The 17,815-nt window shown below is 41.0% G+C and overlaps 1 protein-coding gene across 4 annotated transcripts; it reads right to left on the bottom strand.

Moving 5' to 3' along the window:
* Positions 1–500: 500 nt before the first annotated feature.
* On the bottom strand, positions 501–14,072 carry LOC115105687 (protein phosphatase methylesterase 1-like). 4 transcript variants are annotated; one of them, XR_010460560.1, is made up of 16 exons: positions 13,815–14,072; positions 11,609–11,702; positions 11,311–11,403; positions 5,562–5,619; positions 5,402–5,453; positions 5,105–5,314; positions 4,798–4,952; positions 4,517–4,607; positions 4,345–4,410; positions 4,100–4,226; positions 3,755–3,884; positions 3,575–3,619; positions 3,331–3,395; positions 3,106–3,173; positions 1,590–1,775; positions 501–931 (listed from the first exon to the last, which is right to left on the bottom strand). XR_010460560.1 is itself a non-coding variant. In XM_029627981.2 (15 exons), the coding sequence occupies exons 1-15, from the start codon at positions 13,898–13,900 to the stop codon at positions 928–930; spliced, it is 1,344 nt and encodes a 447-aa protein (XP_029483841.1). In that variant the 5' UTR covers positions 13,901–14,071; the 3' UTR covers positions 501–927. The 4 variants fall into 4 exon arrangements, 3 of the variants coding, with proteins under 3 accessions (XP_029483841.1, XP_064863462.1, XP_029483842.1); XM_029627981.2 differs by lacking the exon at positions 1,590–1,775 and having other exon boundaries at positions 13,815–14,071; XM_065007390.1 differs by lacking the exon at positions 1,590–1,775 and having other exon boundaries at positions 5,168–5,314; positions 13,815–14,070.
* Between the last annotated feature and the right edge of the window lie 3,743 nt (positions 14,073–17,815).

Below are 17,815 nucleotides of genomic sequence, written 5' to 3'. Positions count from 1 at the left end.
TGGTACTGTACATCACCATCATTGTAGCAGCCAGGTCTGCCTTTTTGACAAAACGAAAGCCAGTAAGGCCCACAAGACAGTGCTACTGCACATGGTTCAGTTGGGCCTGTCCCTCTCTTTCCTGTACTGTATGCACCTTTAGAAAGCGCACTGGCCAGTGCAGGCAGTAGTGCTCTCTTTACTGACCTGCAGTATGTCAACTTCCTCATCCTGCTAAGACGTTTGAGCCCCCTCAAATATGGGCTGAGGGATGGCGCCGTACAACCGGTTCCTACACTACATAACTTGCAGGACTAGAAAAGTCAAGCCTGCTGTGATGGTACAATTGAAGAAAGCGTTGTTCCTTCAAGCTGATGAATCTGCCCATTTGGTTTTAAGACTATGGGGAGACCCCGTTTTGTACACTTGCAAAATACTCCATAATGGGTGTCTGTGTTTATCATGGAAATAAATAGTGCATATACCAGACATACAACAGAACTTAAAAATCGGGAGAAATATTCCTTTTCCATTTTTATTAATCATTCTTAAAATCCAACAACATTAAACACATAGCACAACAAGATGCAGCTGGCCGAAATGTAACAAGAAACAGGAAAGGCATCACAGGGAATGAAAATAAAAAATGTTGAGTGGGATGGGTGAAACAAAATACCTGCTTTCAAAAAAAAAAAAAAAGGCAAAACCATAAGTGTCAAAGTATAAGTAATAGTAATAATAACAATACATTTAAATTATATTTTTTTTACCAATTTAAGTGCTGAGAATTTTGTATAGTGTTATATAGTGCTCATGAACATTATTTTATCACAGTTGGGGGTATTTGGCAGAAGATGGTGTCCTTGAGGCTCCAGGCATCTCCTCCATGACTGCTGGATGGGTCCAGGGCAAAACTGGCACTTGTCTATGTAGTTGATTTGAGTCCCGTTAGCTGTTAAAATAATAAATAAATAAAATGTAAAAAAACAAAACAAACAAATGCTTTTTGGTTTTCCTGTACCAGTAAGCATCCCATTTTGACATAAAAAGTATTACTTGTGTCAGAACAGACCTTATACAGTAACTACCAATATTGGTGGCAGCAATCTTTACAAAACCTTATTGTATTATGTCCATAATTTGTTTATTTAAAAATATATATACACATACACTGAGTATACAAAACATTAGGAACACTGGCTCTTTCCATGACAGACTGATCAGTTGAATCCAGGAGAAAGCTATGATCCCTTATTGATGTCACCTGTTAAATCCACTTAAACAGTGTAGATGAAGGAGAGGTGACAGGATAAATAAGTATTTTTAAGCATTGTGACATGGGTTGTGAATGTGTACCATTCAGAGGGTGAATGGGCAAGACAAAATATTTAATTGCCTTGCAAAGGGGTATGGTAGGTGCCAGGCGCACCGGTTTGAGTGTGTCAATAACTGCAACGCTGTTGGGTTTTTCCACACTGAACACACAACTGTGGGAAGCATTGGAGTCCACACTCTCACAGCTGAGGCTCTGCACATTCATGGCCTGTATCCTATATGGTAGGCCGCTCCTACCAGGTGAAGTAGAGAGGATCTGTGTCTGCAGTACGTACTCACAACTGGTGTACCCCGGGGCTCGGTTCTAAGCCCGCTCCTCTTCTCCACAAGACGGAGCTGATCTTCCTCCCAGGGAAGGCCTGCCCGCTCAAAGACCTATCCATCACGGTTGACAACTCCAGTGTCTCCCTCCGAGAGTGCAAAGAACCTTGGTGTGACCCTGGACAACACCCTGTCGTTCTCTGCAAACAAAGCAGTGACTCGCTCCTGCAGGTTCATGCTCTACATCATCCATAGAGTACAACCCTAACTCACACAGGAAGCAGCAGAGGCCCTAATCCAGGCACTTGTCATGTCCCGTCTGGACTACTACAACTCGCTGTTGGCTGGGCTCCCCGCTTGTGCCATCAAACCCATGAAATTTATCCAGAATGCAGCAGCCCACCTGTTGTTCAACCTTCCCAAGTTCTTTCATTTCATCCCGCTCTTCCGCACACTACACTGGCTTCCAGTCGAAGCTTGCATCTACTACAAGACCATGGTGCTTACCTACTGAATAGCAAAAGGAACTGCCCCGCTCTGCCTTCAGGCTTTGATCAAACCCTACACCTCAACCCGAGCACTCCATTCTGCCACCTCTGGTCTCGGTCTTCCCATCCCTACGAGAGGGCAGCTCCCGCTCAGCCCAGCCCAGGCTCCCGCTCAGCCCAGCTCCCGCTCAGCCCAGGCCAAGATCTTCTCTGTCCTAGCACGCCCCTGAATCTAGGGCATCTTCCGAAAACATCTGAAACCCTACCTCTTCAAAGAGTATCTTAAATCATGCCACAGCACCCGCTCACACCCCTTCCTCACCTGCTCGCACCCCCCCTCATCACCCTGACCCCCACACAAAAAAAAAAGCCTTTCGTGAACTAACACTCACACTTGACTTTTTTCCCCTTCCCCTTATTAGCTAACTTTGCTGATAGTACATTTTGCTCAGTAAAAATGCTTACTATGACATGGTTGTCCCACCTAGCTATCTCAAGATGAATGCACTAACAGTAAATCACTAAATTACAAAAATGTCAAATGAGTCAACATGGGCCAGCATCCCTGTGGAATGCTTGACACCTTGTAGTCTATGCCCCAACAAATTGAGGCTGTTCTGAGGTCAAAAGGGACAGAGTTCCTGATGTAAGGACAGAGTTCCTGATGTAAGGACAGAGTTCCTGATGTAAGGACAGAGTTCCTGATGTAAGGACAGAGTTCCTGATGTAAGGACAGAGTTCCTGATGTTTGGTAGACTTAGTGTATATTTTAAGGGGGGGGTTATATTTTATTGGGCTGAGAAGGGACAGTGGGAAAGATAGTCAGACATTCTAACCCTCGCCAACACCGGCAAGCATGTGTGCTTATAGGCGGTAGCACTAACCACTAGTCCACAAATCATGTGGTTTTAACATTTAACAGTGCAGATAAGCGATACATGCTTATGTAGGTCTTCACAATGAGACTTTACAATGATTACTGGAGGAGCAAACTTAAAAGGTAATAAACAATGTGTTTCTATTCGTGCTAAATTAGTCTTACCACAGGAAACCCTCCTTAAATTCAGTGAACTTGTGACGGACCATGAACGAGGCCAGAGCATCTGCTACCTGGGGAAACAAGAGCAATGTCGGTTTAGTTCCCAGACATTGAGAATAGTATTTTGTGTGCAATATTACTTACATATTGGCCTGAAATTACTATCGCAACAAAATGGGAAACAACGACACATTTAACAAGCAGTTGTTCAGCCTCATACCCACTCACTTTTTCAGGGGCGTCCTCATGGACAGCATGGCCACACTGAGGGAGCACCTGCATCTGGAACTTCCCTGAACACAAATGGAACACAAATCTTTATGTGCAATATGCTTCCATTGGATTTAGAAGATGTTACAGTAAAACCATAGGGAGTGGGGAACGATGTTAAGTGGATTGTCAGTGTCACCATCAGAACCACAATTGTCAACAACAACCAACCTAACAAACATTAATCTGAGGCCGTCCTCACCTTGCATCTGTCCAATTGTGAGATCTTTGTCAAGCCTGTCCACACCTGTAAAGGGAAAAACGTTATACGCAACATTGTGTGCTGTAGTCCAATGTCAAAGACAAATGTATTTGAATTATATTGAAAACACACAAGTGTAAAAATCATGTGGATTAAAATGTACTGAATCGAGGGACTCACCAGCGAGCAGGAGCAGTTTTGGCACAGGACAGGAAAGGAATAGGGCAGACAGGCCACTGAACCAGCCCTCCCAGTACTTCTCTGTCTTTGATAGATCAATCTGCCAGGTATAAAGGGTATCCTTCTTCACCTGAAGAAGGCCAAGAGACAGTTAACCTTAAATTTACTCTTCATGTACACACTACAACAGACTTTGTAAAGGTGGGAAATGACATATGCACCCAGATGTATACACCAACTACTAATGCCTAAGAAGACCCACGCATACAAACACACCTGAATACATAGGTATACAATATATTGTAAAAAAATAAACATTACCCCCCCAATCATCCCATCCCTAACCTCTTGGTCATCCTCCTTCTTTCTTTTGTGGTTGGATTCTCCTTCCTCTTCCTCCTCCTCCTCCTCTTCAATGATGCCGTCTATGATGCTCTTGGAGACGCCTGGACTGTTGAGGGGTTCCTCACATCTATGGAGGAGGTCAGAACTTGTGTTTAGTTACAGGTCCTGAAAAGTCACACCTTGAAGTTGATGAATTTAAAAGGTATTTTGCCCTCTGAGCCAGTTTTTCTCAGGTCCAGACGCACTTTTTCACCTGGCCTCCCATGGACACCCGGGCTGACTCAACGTTTCGGATCTGTCCACTCTTCACACTAATGGGGGAGGGACAAGATCAGAACACATGACTTGGAATATGCTCTATTAGTAAAGCATTTGCTGAGCATTTCTACACTTGTGTGTATGGACAGCATCTCACACCTCCACTCAATGGCATTCTCCACAGACTTAAAGGTCTTTGGCCGACTCCTGAGGAAATTCTGCATACTGTTTAAGGCATCCATTGCTGTGCCTGAAAAAACACAAGTGGAAATTTTATGAAATAATCACTCAATCAATGAATTAATGACACCGTGTGTCACATGATAGTTTAAAACAATAAATACATAAATTAATCTTCTGTCAGCTCCTCAACTGCTGCTTGTTTGATCATCAAATGACAAGTCCCGATCATGAGACAAACAAACAAACACCATAATCACCTTCCACAACATCAATCACACACAGGCCAAGTAAAGACGGCACGTGGTTTGCTGCAGCGGTATGAACTGCTATAGCTCCACCCATGCTGTGTCCAATCATCATGATCGGAGGTGGGTTTTCTCCATAGAGTGTTTCTACCACTTTGCCAATGTCCCTGGTGGAGAGATGAGACAAAACCAGCATAAATTAACTGCTAGAACAATCTCATCCATACAAACCAGCCTAATCCAGCTCCTCAAACAATCACACCCAACAGAAGATAGACAATATAGAAAGAGATGGAAAGAGATGTCAGTTTATTCCCACTGGCACTTTGTCCTTGTAAACAAGACTATTCTGGGGGTTGCAGCAAGCCTGTTCTCTCCTTGCATCAAACAGCAGATCAGTGTCTCAATGGGAGACAGCAGCAGCCGATAGCTCATCTGACTCAGTTCTCCTCGCTCTCCAACAGGTTCTCTCCACCCCCTTACAGTAATCCTCCACCACTGCCTCAGGTCCCGTCCGGTTTCCTCCCATCTAAACAACACAATACCTTCCCCATCACACACCCTGTTTAACACTCATCTCTGAATGATGACAGAAAAAACATTCCTGACAACTTACTTGGCCATTGTTTCCGCTGAGAGATCGTCAGAATTCTTTACTTTGGTGTCACCTTTGTGGGAAAGAAAATAATTTAAAAAAAAATAATGCTATTGAGACCATGAATATGATGTAACCAGAAGGAATGTGTGTTATCAATGAGGGAGAGTTAGCCACTCACCATGGGCCCGGAGGTCCATAGCCACCACCCGGCAGTTAATTCTGTTGTATATCACCGCCTGCAAGCACAAACCCACTGTGTTAACTTAACTCTGGGCAGAATTCAGTGTCAGTCTGTGTTATTATAAGGCAGGCTCACAAACATACTGATCCATCTTGTGTGAATCCTGGTTTAGGAAGGCCACCAAAAATTCTGAAATTTCCATCCCCAACATTTTCCACCAAGATAGAACTGCCAAAGGGGATGGAGTTGCAATCTACTGCAGAGTTCTGTCATGCTATCCAGGTCTGTGCCCAAACAGTTCGAGCTTCTACTTTTAAAAATCCACCTTTCCAGAAATAAGTCTCTCACTGTTATTATAGACCACCCTCAGCTGTGCCCTGGACACCATATGTGAATTAATTGCCCCCCACTTATCTTCAGAGTTTGTACTGTTAGGTGACCTAAACTGGGACATGCTTAACACCCAGGCCATCCTACGATCTAAGCAAGATGCCCTCAATCTCACACAAATGATGAAGGACCCTACCATGTACAACCCCATATCTGTAAACACAGGCACCCTCATAGATATCATCCTGACCAACCTGCCCTCAAAATACACCTCTGCTGTCTTCAACCAGGATCTCAGCGATCACTGCCTCATTGCCTGCGTCCGTGGTCAAACGACCACCCCTCAGCACTATCAAACGCTCCCTAAAACACTTCAGCGAGCAGGCCTTTCTAATCAACCTGGCCCGGGTATCCTGGAAGGATATTGACCTCATTCAGTCAGTAGAAGATGCCTGACTATTCTTTAAAAGTGCTTTTCTCACCATCTTAAATAAGCATGCCCCATTCAAAAAATGTAGAACTAAGAACAGATATAGCCTTTGGTTCACACAACAGCTCTGCATCCCCCACAGAAACTTGCCCAAGCCTCCCGCCATTTATCCTTCACCCAAATCCAGATAGCTGATGTTCTGAACGAGCTGCAAAATCTGGAAAACTATAAATCAGCTGGGCTAGACAATCTGGAACCTCCCTAAAATTATCCACCGCAATGGTTGCAACCCCTATTACTAGCCTGTTCAACCTCTCTTTCATCGTCTGAGATGCCTAAAGATTGGAAAGCTGCCGCAGTCATCCCCCTCTTCAAAGGGGAAGACCCTCTATACCTAAACTGTTACAGGCCAATATCTATCCTACCCTGCCTTTCTAAAAGTCATCGAAAGCCAAGTTAACAAACAGATCACCGACCATTTCGAATCCCACTGTACATTCTCTGCTATGCAATCTGGTTTCCGAGCTGGTCATGGGTGCACCTCAGCCACGCTCAAGGTCCTAAACGATATCATAACCTCCATCGATAAAAGACAGTAATGTGCAGCCGTCTTCATCGACCTGGCCAAGGCTTTCGACTGTCAATCACCGCATTCTTATCGGCAAACTCAACAGCCTTGGTTTCTCAAATGACTGCCTCGCCTGGTTCACCAACTAATTCTCAGATAGAGTTCAGTGTGTAAAATCGGAGGGACTGCTGTCTGGACCTCTTGGCCCGAGAATTGCCACTCTTTTCTCTGTATACATCAATGTCGTCAATGTCGTAATTATTTCACCAGTATGGCCTATTTATTGCCTTACCTCCCTAATCTTACTACATTTGCACACACTGTATATACATTTTTCTATTGTGTTATTGACTGTACGTTTGTTTATCCCATGTGTAACTGTGTTGTTTGTGTCGCACTACTTTGCATTATCTTGGCCAGGTCTCAGTTGTAAATGAGAACTTGTTCTCAACTGGCCTACCTGGTCAAATAAAGGGGAAATTATTATTATAATATTTTTTTAAATAAAAATCTTCAACAGTCACTCAATACAACCTTACAGTGCCCTTTCAGAAAGTATTCACACTCCTTGACTTTTTCTGAATTGGAAATGGATTAAATTTAGATTTTTATTTGTCACTGGCCTACACACAATACCCCATAATGTCAAAGTGGAATTATGTTTTCAGAAATTTTTACAAATTAATTAAACATGAAAAGCTTGAATGTCTTAAGAGTCAATAAGTAATCAACCCCTTTGTTATGGCAAGCCTAAATGAGTTCAGAAGTAAACATTTGCTTAAAGCTGCAATAACGTAACCTTTTGGGAGACTGACCTAAAATCATAGAAAAGTATGTTATAGATCTGCTATTCTCATCGAAAGCAAGTCTAAGAAGCAGTAGATATGTTATATGTGCACTATTTCTATGCTTCCAGTTCTTAAGCTTTGTTTTTGCGTCTTTTACTTTCCATTTTGTACACCAGCATTCAAACAGATGAAAATACAATATTTCTGGTAATGTAAATGTAATGAGAGTGATGTAATGAGAGTGAGTTTGAGACAGGTGGGAATTTTTGCAGAAAGTACATATTGGCTCATCAGATATAATTTCCCAAAACCAATGTTATGGGATCTTTGTGAGGATTTAAGACCTACTTTTGAAAGGGAAACACATACCATTCGGGTGCACATCAAGTGCTCGCTACCCTCGGGTATGGGCACTTTTCAGGCAGGAGCTTGCCGACCGGCATTTCACATCCTTCAATGAGCAAATGTTTTGGATTCAATCATCAGAAAAACAAGCTGAAACATACAATTCCCATACACCATGGCACAACAGGCTAAGAGGGGTTTCTTTGACATCAATGGGTTCCCAAAGAAAAAAAAACAGCTCCCATGTCACCATAAAAGCACCATTCCAAAACGAGTTCAACTAGGCTATGTTAACACAAAAAGGCTTCCACTCTTAATGTGCAGGTGATTATGCAATGTGCAAAAAAGCACTACTGAATGTGGTGGCAAGGTTGCCAGGTGAAACTCATGACTCGTCCGTCCGCAGAATAGCAATGTGGGCCTATACGCCTACCGGAGGGAGCTGTTGAGGATGGTGAGTGTTGCCTACTCATTTGAAGTATTTGCCATTTCTAAAGCAACTTGAATTGTCCTCTCTTTGTAGCTATGTTTTTATTTTTACTGGTAAAACCACATCTGAGCAAGTCAAATAAAACCTTTTGGTTGTAATCAATCTGACACTAGCACCTCTATTCCAGTCTTGGAAAAGTGTTTTTTTCATAGCTTTTTTTGGTTGCACCATTGTATTTCATCATACGGTCTTGTATATTCCCTATATGCTTAAAAGGGATGATTTTGCCCATATATGGCTAATTAGGGGCATTTCGAAATACAAAATGTGTGCATGACGCTCGTAGGACTGTTTGATAAAACACACTTTTTCTATGCATACGTACATTTTAAATTCCATTCGTAAGTAGTATTTTATAATAGTGTCTATGCAATATTGATAAATGAGGCCCCTGGTTCAGTCTGCTTTCCATTAGACACTGGGAGATGAATTCACCTTTCAGCAGGACAATAACCTAAAACAAGGCCAAATCTATACTGGAGTTGCTTACCAAGAAGACAATGACTGTTCCTGAGTGGCCAAGTTACAGTTTTGACTTAAACATAGTTGAAAATCTATGGAAAGACTTAAATTGTTGTCTAGCAATGATCAACAGCCAATTTGCCAAGAATTTTGAAAAGAATAATGGCCAAATGTTTCACAATCCAGGTGTGGAAAGCTCTTCGATACTTACACAGAAAGACTCACAGCTGTAATTGCTGCTTCTACAAAAGACTCAAGGGTGTGGAATAACGTATTTCGTTTTCAATAAATTTGCAAAAATGTCTAAAAACATGTTTTCACTTTGTCATTATGGGCTATTGTGCGTAGATGTGTGAGATAAGAAATCAATTTAATCCATTTTGAATTCAGGCTGTCACAACTAGGGCTGTTGCGGTGACCATATTACCACCAGTCATGACTGCAGTAAAATTCCAAGTGACCATTGAGTCACGGTAATCTCCTTTTATGCACTCAGGACATGCATTGGTAGTACCCAACACGCTAATTGCCTAGTATGCAGGGCTCTGTTGTCCCTCTAACCACTCTGACATCAATGCAAATGGATTCGAAAATCACAATCAAAACAGTATCACGCTTTTTTTTTTTTAACTCACCTAACTGATTGATTTGAAGAAAAAAAAGTGGAAAATATGGACGTTGTGCATGTTGTTTCTAAGAATAACAACGAAATGGATAGCACTTTCTAAGGTGAGGATTATTCAAAACACACATATGCATAGGCCTATATATGAGCCCAAGCCTCAAAAAATATCCTGAATTAAAATAATGATTCTGCTGTTATACAATATATAGCCTACCGCATACTATGCACGGCAGAAAAATATTTTTAAAATTAAAGATTTCAAATGTGTTTGGTACATAATTGGTCTAGCCTTATTCCCAAAAAGTTTTATTCTAGTAACCACCTTTGAGAGTGGACTGTATGCATACTGGATGGACTTGTTTCCTCATGCTACGCTCCAAACTTTCTATCCATGAGTTTGGGAGCGAACGTATAGGCCTAGGTGATGCTGTTGGTTCATTGATTGTGCAGGGCGGCTTACAGAGTTAGCCTATAATTATAGTGAATTTGTGTTTGATTTTGAATAGCCTAGTAATAGGGCATTTTTATATTTTCATAATTAATAGGCTGACATTACCTTTAGCTACAGAATCTCACCACTGTGTATTTCCATCTCCTCCTCTCTCCTTAATTCTGTTCTCGTGCGCACAGAGAGGTTCTGTCAATAGTTTCATGAAATATGTTTTGTTGTGAAAACATGTTACTATCAATGTCCCCGAACAGATTTCCCTTGGTTTCCCAAATTAAGCAATGGGTAGTATGAGGACACTGTTATGCACTATAGCCCGTTACCATATATGTGATTGAATATTATCTGCTGATGGCTTGTGTGGATGTATGTATGTATGTGTTATGCAACATAGCTGACTTGAAACATTGTTAACAGTTTCAGGGCCATCGGCCTTTCTCATGATGGAAAAATACAGAAAAACATAAAAACGGACACATACAGAACGTAGTGTAGCAAACCACAGACTGTTTTTTGTTAGAACTCAAACTTAACAATAACAGAAACCCGATATGTGATAACGGTATCTAGGGAATGAGCGCATAGATACTCGACACAGCAACAGTTACATCTATCAACTGGAGCGCCCGGGGGCTGGTACCAGCTCGTACGACAACAATCAACGATAGGCTGGGTGAGTCTAAACCACGCCCAGTCTCTAGGAACAGGGTTGGAGATCCCATGGCATACAGAGTTTGGGCAGAAAATCCCCTGTTGCAAAGCAAGAGGCTGCATGCTCCTCAAACAGTGGTTGATAGATGGAGTGAAATATCCGGAGTAGCCTACCCAGCATAGGATTGAAAAACTAACAAGCCGGAAAAGCGGCCTCCATTTGCTATTGGAATACATAATGATGACATGTCTTTATCCCACTGCCAATTTGATAATGGGCCATTCTAAATCTAGTTAAATAGATTTATTAGACTATATTAAAATGTATTTATTAGACTTGTTTTTTTTTTAGGTGCATATCAGTGGCTTGTATGCCTGGAGATGCTAAACATCTTTATGTTAATTAACGGTCAGACTGGCAGTCTTTTGCATGAAAATACCAGCTGACAAAAAGTAATGACCGCCACAGCCCTAAACTCAACAAAATGTGGAATAAGTCAAGGGGTATGAATACTTTCTGAAGGCTCTGTAAATGCAGGACATGTGATGGTAGTGTGTGTACATAAAACAGTATGGGTGCTCTATCTGGTATTTGATAGTATTACTCACAGTGAACACAGCCCAGGAGAGAGCAGAGTGGCCTCCTCCATGGAGCAGGAGCAGCACAGGACCATGCTGGCCGCTGCAGTAGATTCTGAACGTGTGCAGAGTAGTCAAGGAATATAGAGTATAGACACATTCACAATGGAGATATGCTTATGATGCACTGGATCAGGAGTTCTATATTACACAATATAAAATGAATTCTCTTCAGTAAGTGTTTCAAAAAATATGATACATCATTCATGGTTCAATTCCATGTGTAGATGAACATTAGCACACTTATGGGAGCCACAGTAAAGGATATATCTTTGCCGTTATCGTTTTCCACTTCTACATCTTCCATCGCTTCAAAGTATTCACTCCAGGAGAGAGGGGAGAAGTCTCTCTTCCGTCCAGGTCTGTGTGTTAGCCAGGTTGAGTATCAAGCAAAAAGAGGATTTTAAACAGTGGGTAAATCCATTTGAATTCAATCACTTTTTGACAGCACCCCTTTTGATTTGAACAAAACCTTCCATACATATTTGCCCAGTGTAGAAGTGCTCAGAAAGTGACATTTTGGACCTGAATGCCAAAACATTCAAGAGATAAGTGCTCAAAGTTGACCCATTTTGCATATCCCACCATACCATGAAACATCCATGTCTTCACCACTGGAAAGGATAAATGGTTGAGATTGATATAATTTCAATATTTTATCATTTCTTGAAAAAACTGTTTTTTAAATAAAACTTGTAATTTTTTTTAACCTGTCAATTATCTAAAAATGCATGAAATCATTTCCCCCCTCATATTTACATGTGTTGTAGCTTAAAACCCTATTTTACATAATCTGAGGTTTTTATGTTGTGCCCGCCATTGTTTGAGACAAGATGCTCTTGGTGGTTGTCACGTTTTGGCTGATAAATGTACTAAAATGGGAATACAATTTAAATGTCAACTTTCAAATGGGACCACAAAGATGGTTAGAAGTCCACAAATCAGAGAACTTGAATGGGAATAGACGAAATTGAAATTATACTGTCAATTCTTTATAGGAAACCTATTGAAATCATATAAATGTAGATAATAGATAGACATGACCATTTAAGTTGACATTTGACAGTGGTCATCTTTGTGGTAGTAATTAGAAGTAAAAATGTTAATTCAATTTACATTTCAACGGTGTATCAGCTAAATTGCTGTGATATGGAAGAATAGGTCCATTATATGAATTATATTTCTATGATTGAAATGACACCCACCCTGTATTCAATAGCATATGTCTCAAATGATGTCAGGGACATCAAAAACCTCAAATGTTGTAAAGTAGGGTTTAAGCTACAAAATATGCAAATATGAATTAAAAAATAGTTTAAGCATTTTTTGATAATTTACACTACAGGTTTAAAAACGTAATGTTTATATATTCAAAAACTAATTATGACATATTTTTTAAGCCTTGTAGGCAAGCTTTAAAATTATATCAAACTAGACCGTTTATATTTCCCAGTGATGAAGACATGGATGGTGGGGTATGCAAAATGGGTCAACTTTGAGAACCTTTATCTAAAGAAAAAGTTACTTTCCAACCACTTCATTTATGGGCAAACGTGTATGGAAAGTTATGTAGAAATCAAAAGTGAGGCAGACAAAAAGGGATTTCATTTAAAAGAATTTACCCCAGTGTAGTCCTACATTAACCCTTATTAACCCTAGCTCAAGCTGTAAATGTCATGTTCTCATATACACTCAGGGGCATGCCATCAACTGTATGGTTAATTAATCAGTGGATGTTGTATACCAATAATTATGAAACCATTCAAATCAGATGAAGCAGAAAGACCTTATTGATCAAATAGTGATTACCTGTGAGAATGACTTCTTAACTATAAAGTAAGAAATTGAGTCATGACCAGTGATTTAGATGATAAATCATTGGTCATGACACGGGAGGGACTATGACAGCAGCTCTGGTAACAGAGAGGAAGGAGGGATACCAACACAACAAAGAGGGTGGATTCATTTTAGAGATACCGGTTCATAAATTGGACCATCAACGACCCATGTGAAACACTAATATTGAAGAATATGGAGGCAGCATAATCCATAAAAGATTCGTAGCTATCAAGCTAACTTATTTCATAACACGGTAGCTTGTTGACTGGGACTTAACAGATGATGCTCCTAATGTACTGACCTGTCAAAACCAGCTGGCTTTCGCACTTAAATGGAACAATTAAACAACACGTGAAGAGGAGCATTGTTCACAAGATAGGATTGAAAAACTGTATTATTTTCAGTACCTAATGTCAGCTGTCAGATATATTTAACTGTTATCTAGTTAGCTTACTAGCTAGCTAGATACGTTTTGAACTTAGCTAGCTAGTTTTACCACAAAAGTTAAAAGAGGAAAAGACTGTTGTTGGCTCAGGTTAGTTACGCATTCACAAGTTGTAGGGTTTAGCAACAAGAGCCAGACAACTATCTGATTATAGCATCGCCAACCATCTCAAAACTAGCTGTGAACTCACCCCATTCTCATTTTAGACCGCGACTGCAAGCCTCCTGAAACGGGAGGTCTGGAAGCTAACACATTCAAATGCAACTGTTTCTCCATGCTGTCGAACGCGGGGCCAAGGCCGTTCAGTCAAATACAAATCTTCCCCCTCCTTCGAACCATACGATGTTCTTCCAGCACCAGTCAGCTATTAGCAGCTATAAATTGACAACAGCTAAATGTGTTTATTGTCCCACAACATTACCCGTTTGCCAATTGCCACATTGCATTCTGGGATATGTTCGCATACTGCTCACTATTCTCAACTAAATCATCAAGATACATTCATAGAAAAACTATATTTCCCAGAAAACATGGTGTAAGTGTAGAACCTTAATCTTCGTTAAAAAAAAGAAGAAAATGACGCAATCAAATAAAATAACATTTTATTGGTGCATACACATATTTAGAAGACATTATTGTGGATGTAGCGAAATGCTTGTGTTCCTAGCTCCAACAGTGCAGTACTATCTAACTACTCACAACAATACACACAAATAAAATAATTAAATTAAGAAAAATATAAATATTAGGACGAGCAATGTCGGAGTCCGGGAATATACATATATATCTATCCTACGTATTCTGCACGTAGGATAGAATAGTATATATATATAGAATAGTATATATATATATATATATTCTACAGATATATATTTATATTACGGACTCCGACAATGTCGGAGTCTGTAATATAAATATATATATATATATATATACTATATATATATATATATCTGTAGAATACGTAGGATAGAATAGAATAGTATATAGCAATAGTTGAATAGGATGACATTGACTAGAATACAGTATATACATATGAAATTAGTAAAACAGTATGTAAACATTATTAAAGTAACCAGTGATTCCATGTCTATGTACACAGAGCAGTAGCCTCTAAGGTGCAGGGTTGAGTAACCGGGTGGTAGCCGGCTAGTGACAGTGACTAAGTTCAGGGCAGGGTATTGGGTGGAGGCCGGCTAGTGATGGCAGTCTGATGGCCTTGAGATAGAAGCTGTTTTTCAGTCTCTTGGTCCCAGCTTTGATGCACCTGTACTAACCTCGCTTTTTGGATGATAGCGGGGTGAACAAGCCGTGGCTCGGTGGTTTATGTCCTTGATGATCTTTTTGGCCTTCCTGTGACATCTGCTGCTGTAGGTGTCCTGGAGGACATGCAGTGTGCCCCCGGTGATGCGTTGGGCAGACTGCACCACCCTCTGGAGAGCCCTGCGGTTGCAAGCGGTGCAGTTGCCATACCAGACAGCGATACAACCCGATAGGATGCTCTCAATGGGTTAGGGTTAGGGTTAGGGTTCAATGTGTAAAAGTTTGAAAGGGTCTTAGGGGAAAAGCAGAAATTCTTTAGCCTCCTGAGGTTGAAAATACACTGTTTTGCCTTCATCGCTGCACTGTCTGTGTGGGTGGACAATTTCAGATTGTCTGTGATATGTATTCCAAGGAACTTTAAGTTTTTCACCTTCTCCGCTGCTGCCCCGTCGATGTTGATGGAGGCATGCTCCCTCTGCTGTCTCCTGAAGTCCACGATCATTTCCTTAATCTTTGTTGACGTTGAGGGAGAGCTTATTTTCCTGGCACCACTCTGCCAGAGCCCTCACCTCCTCACTGTAGGCTGCCTCGTCATTGTTGGAAATCTGGCCTACTACTGTTGTGTCGTCTGCAAACTTGATGATTGAGCTGAAGGCATGCATGGCCATGCAAGGAGTACAGGAGGGGGCTGAGCACCCTGTGTTGAGGATCAGCGTAGTCGAGGTGTTGTTTCCTACATCCACCACCCGGGGGCGGCCCGTCAGGAAGTCCAGGACACAGTTGCACAGGGTGGGGTTCAGTCCCAGGCCCAAGCTTATTGATGAGCTTGGAGGGTACTATGGTGTTGAAGGCTGAGCTGTAGTCAATGAACAACATTCTTACATAGGTATTCCTCTTGTCCAGATGGGATAGGGTAGTGTGCAATGCAATGGCGATTGCATCGGCAGCCTTGCGTGGGTTAACAAGCTTAAATGTCTTACGTCAGCCATGATGAACGAGAGCCCACAGTCCTCGGGAGGGACCCATGTCGGTGGCACTGTGTTTTCCTCAAAACGGGCGAAGAAGGTGTTTAGTTTGTCCGGGAGCAAGACGTTGGTGTTGATTACAGAAAAATGTATTACAGAAAAATGATAATCATCATTATATTGCCAATGGCAATGGTTAATCATAGTAACAAGCATAACAATCATAACTGGACCCTAATCATCATCATCGTCCCATTCTCTTGGATTAAATCAATGTTTATTTATTGGTTGAGTACACTGATTTTTAGATGTTATCGCAGGTGCATCAAAATACTTGTGTTTCTAGCTCCAACAGTGCAGTACTACCTAGCAATACAAAAAGTTTATATAATACCTCTATCGGTACAAAGCATCAGTTCATTGCAAAGTGTGCAAGGAGCTGTGCAAGTGAGCAAGGTGAAGTATATTACAGAGGAGCACTACCATAGAGTAACCAGTGGAGGCCAGTGTGAAGCAGGCCAGAGATGAACAGTTTCTTACTTTTTATACACAGCTTCTGACTCCTCAGTCAAATCAATTAAGAAATAGCCTCAATACTGACATGTGTAAGGATTTGTGTATGTTCTTGGGTGTCCGTGGCAGCAGGGGTTGTTTCACCATGACATCATCATCATTGCTTCAATCCCCCCATCATTACCTTCCCCCCTGACCAGGCTGGAGTTTGATATTGCTGAGATTCCCCTTTGAGGCGCAGAATGCCACGAGCATACATATTACCGTATGTAATCATGAAGAACGCAGGCAATAACCCTGGTTGCTGCTATGTCATTGTGTTAACCTTCTACACTCTATCCTGATTCTTAAAAGTATGCAAACTGTCATTGATGCAAATAGAGTCATCCCCATACAGAGACAATACAACTTATATGGCAATTTGTAAGTCGCTCTGGATAAGAGCGTCTGCTAAATGACTTAAATGTAAATGTAAATGTCATCCCTCTGTGACATGACCTGAGTGAATGTTACTACTATAGAATATCCTTCCCTGCAACAAAGCTCCACTAGAGGGCAATAAAGGATATAACATCAGAGCACAACTACATGCCAATATAACACTGTAAAGCAGGGGTCGACAACAGGCGTTTTTTTGTGAGGGCCCCAAAGGTTTTCAGTAAAAAATAAAAAATAAAAGAGAATTTCCGTTTTTGGTCATAAAAGACTGTAAATATACCATGAATTCTGCTAAAAATTTATATTTTAATTGAGGAAATATGTTCCCAAGTATTCCCACAAATAAAAAGAGAGACAGTATGATTGTGTCTTATTGTAATCAAGGTATGAAATTGTTATTTTCAAATACAAACTATTTTTGGGTTTACTTGTGGTCAATTTGCAGTGTGCAAATTACTATAATTATGTTCAGGCCCAACCATCCATGCGGACAAAAATCAACCCACAACAAGCTGGAGAGCTCTCTCAGGAACCAACTGACAGAGTAATGACAAATGATCATTCATGGTTCCCCACTACACTGCACATACAGTACATATAACACCCACTTCCATATAACATGGCAGACATACCATGTGTTGAAGTTTTGGCTCATTCACGTGATAGAGAGTGCAAAGTAAAGCTGTGGTTTGGATACTTCCTGGTACTGTTTACTTGACAGAGGTGGTTAGAGAGTATTGTTGAGCACAGACAAACACATGCACGCTCTCTTGCTCGCTTCACACAAGAAGTCTTTCATCTGTCAGGTGTGATTATCTGCAGTGTTTAAAGGGCCACTCCTTAAAGGAGGAAGTTGTTTGAATAGGACATTCTGTTCTTTACATCTTGTCATAGTGTGTTATGCAGTTTTCATATCACTCAGCGGTGTCTGATGTTCAGACTAGTTACACAGAAGAAAAGCTTTATCAAGCTTATAGAATCAGAGTTTCACATGGAACAAACAAATTCCTAA

Source organism: Oncorhynchus nerka, linkage group LG22, assembly GCF_034236695.1.
Source record: "Oncorhynchus nerka isolate Pitt River linkage group LG22, Oner_Uvic_2.0, whole genome shotgun sequence".
In the NCBI taxonomy this organism is placed as follows: domain Eukaryota; kingdom Metazoa; phylum Chordata; class Actinopteri; order Salmoniformes; family Salmonidae; genus Oncorhynchus; species Oncorhynchus nerka.
This window is presented reverse-complemented; position numbering and strand designations above follow the sequence as displayed.

What these genes read in the sequence shown, in the direction of transcription:
- LOC115105687 (XM_029627981.2), bottom strand. Translation starts at nt 13,900, where the DNA reads ATGGAGAAACAGTTGCATTTGAATGTGTTAGCTTCCAGACCTCCCGTT. An exon ending in TATGGACCTCCGGGCCCATG is followed by an intron (nt 5,454 to 5,561) that starts GTGAGTGGCTAA and finishes TTTCCCACAAAG; the next exon opens with GTGACACCAAAGTAAAGAAT. An exon ending in TGTGATTGATGTTGTGGAAG is followed by an intron (nt 4,608 to 4,797) that starts GTGATTATGGTG and finishes GTGTTTTTTCAG; the next exon opens with GCACAGCAATGGATGCCTTA.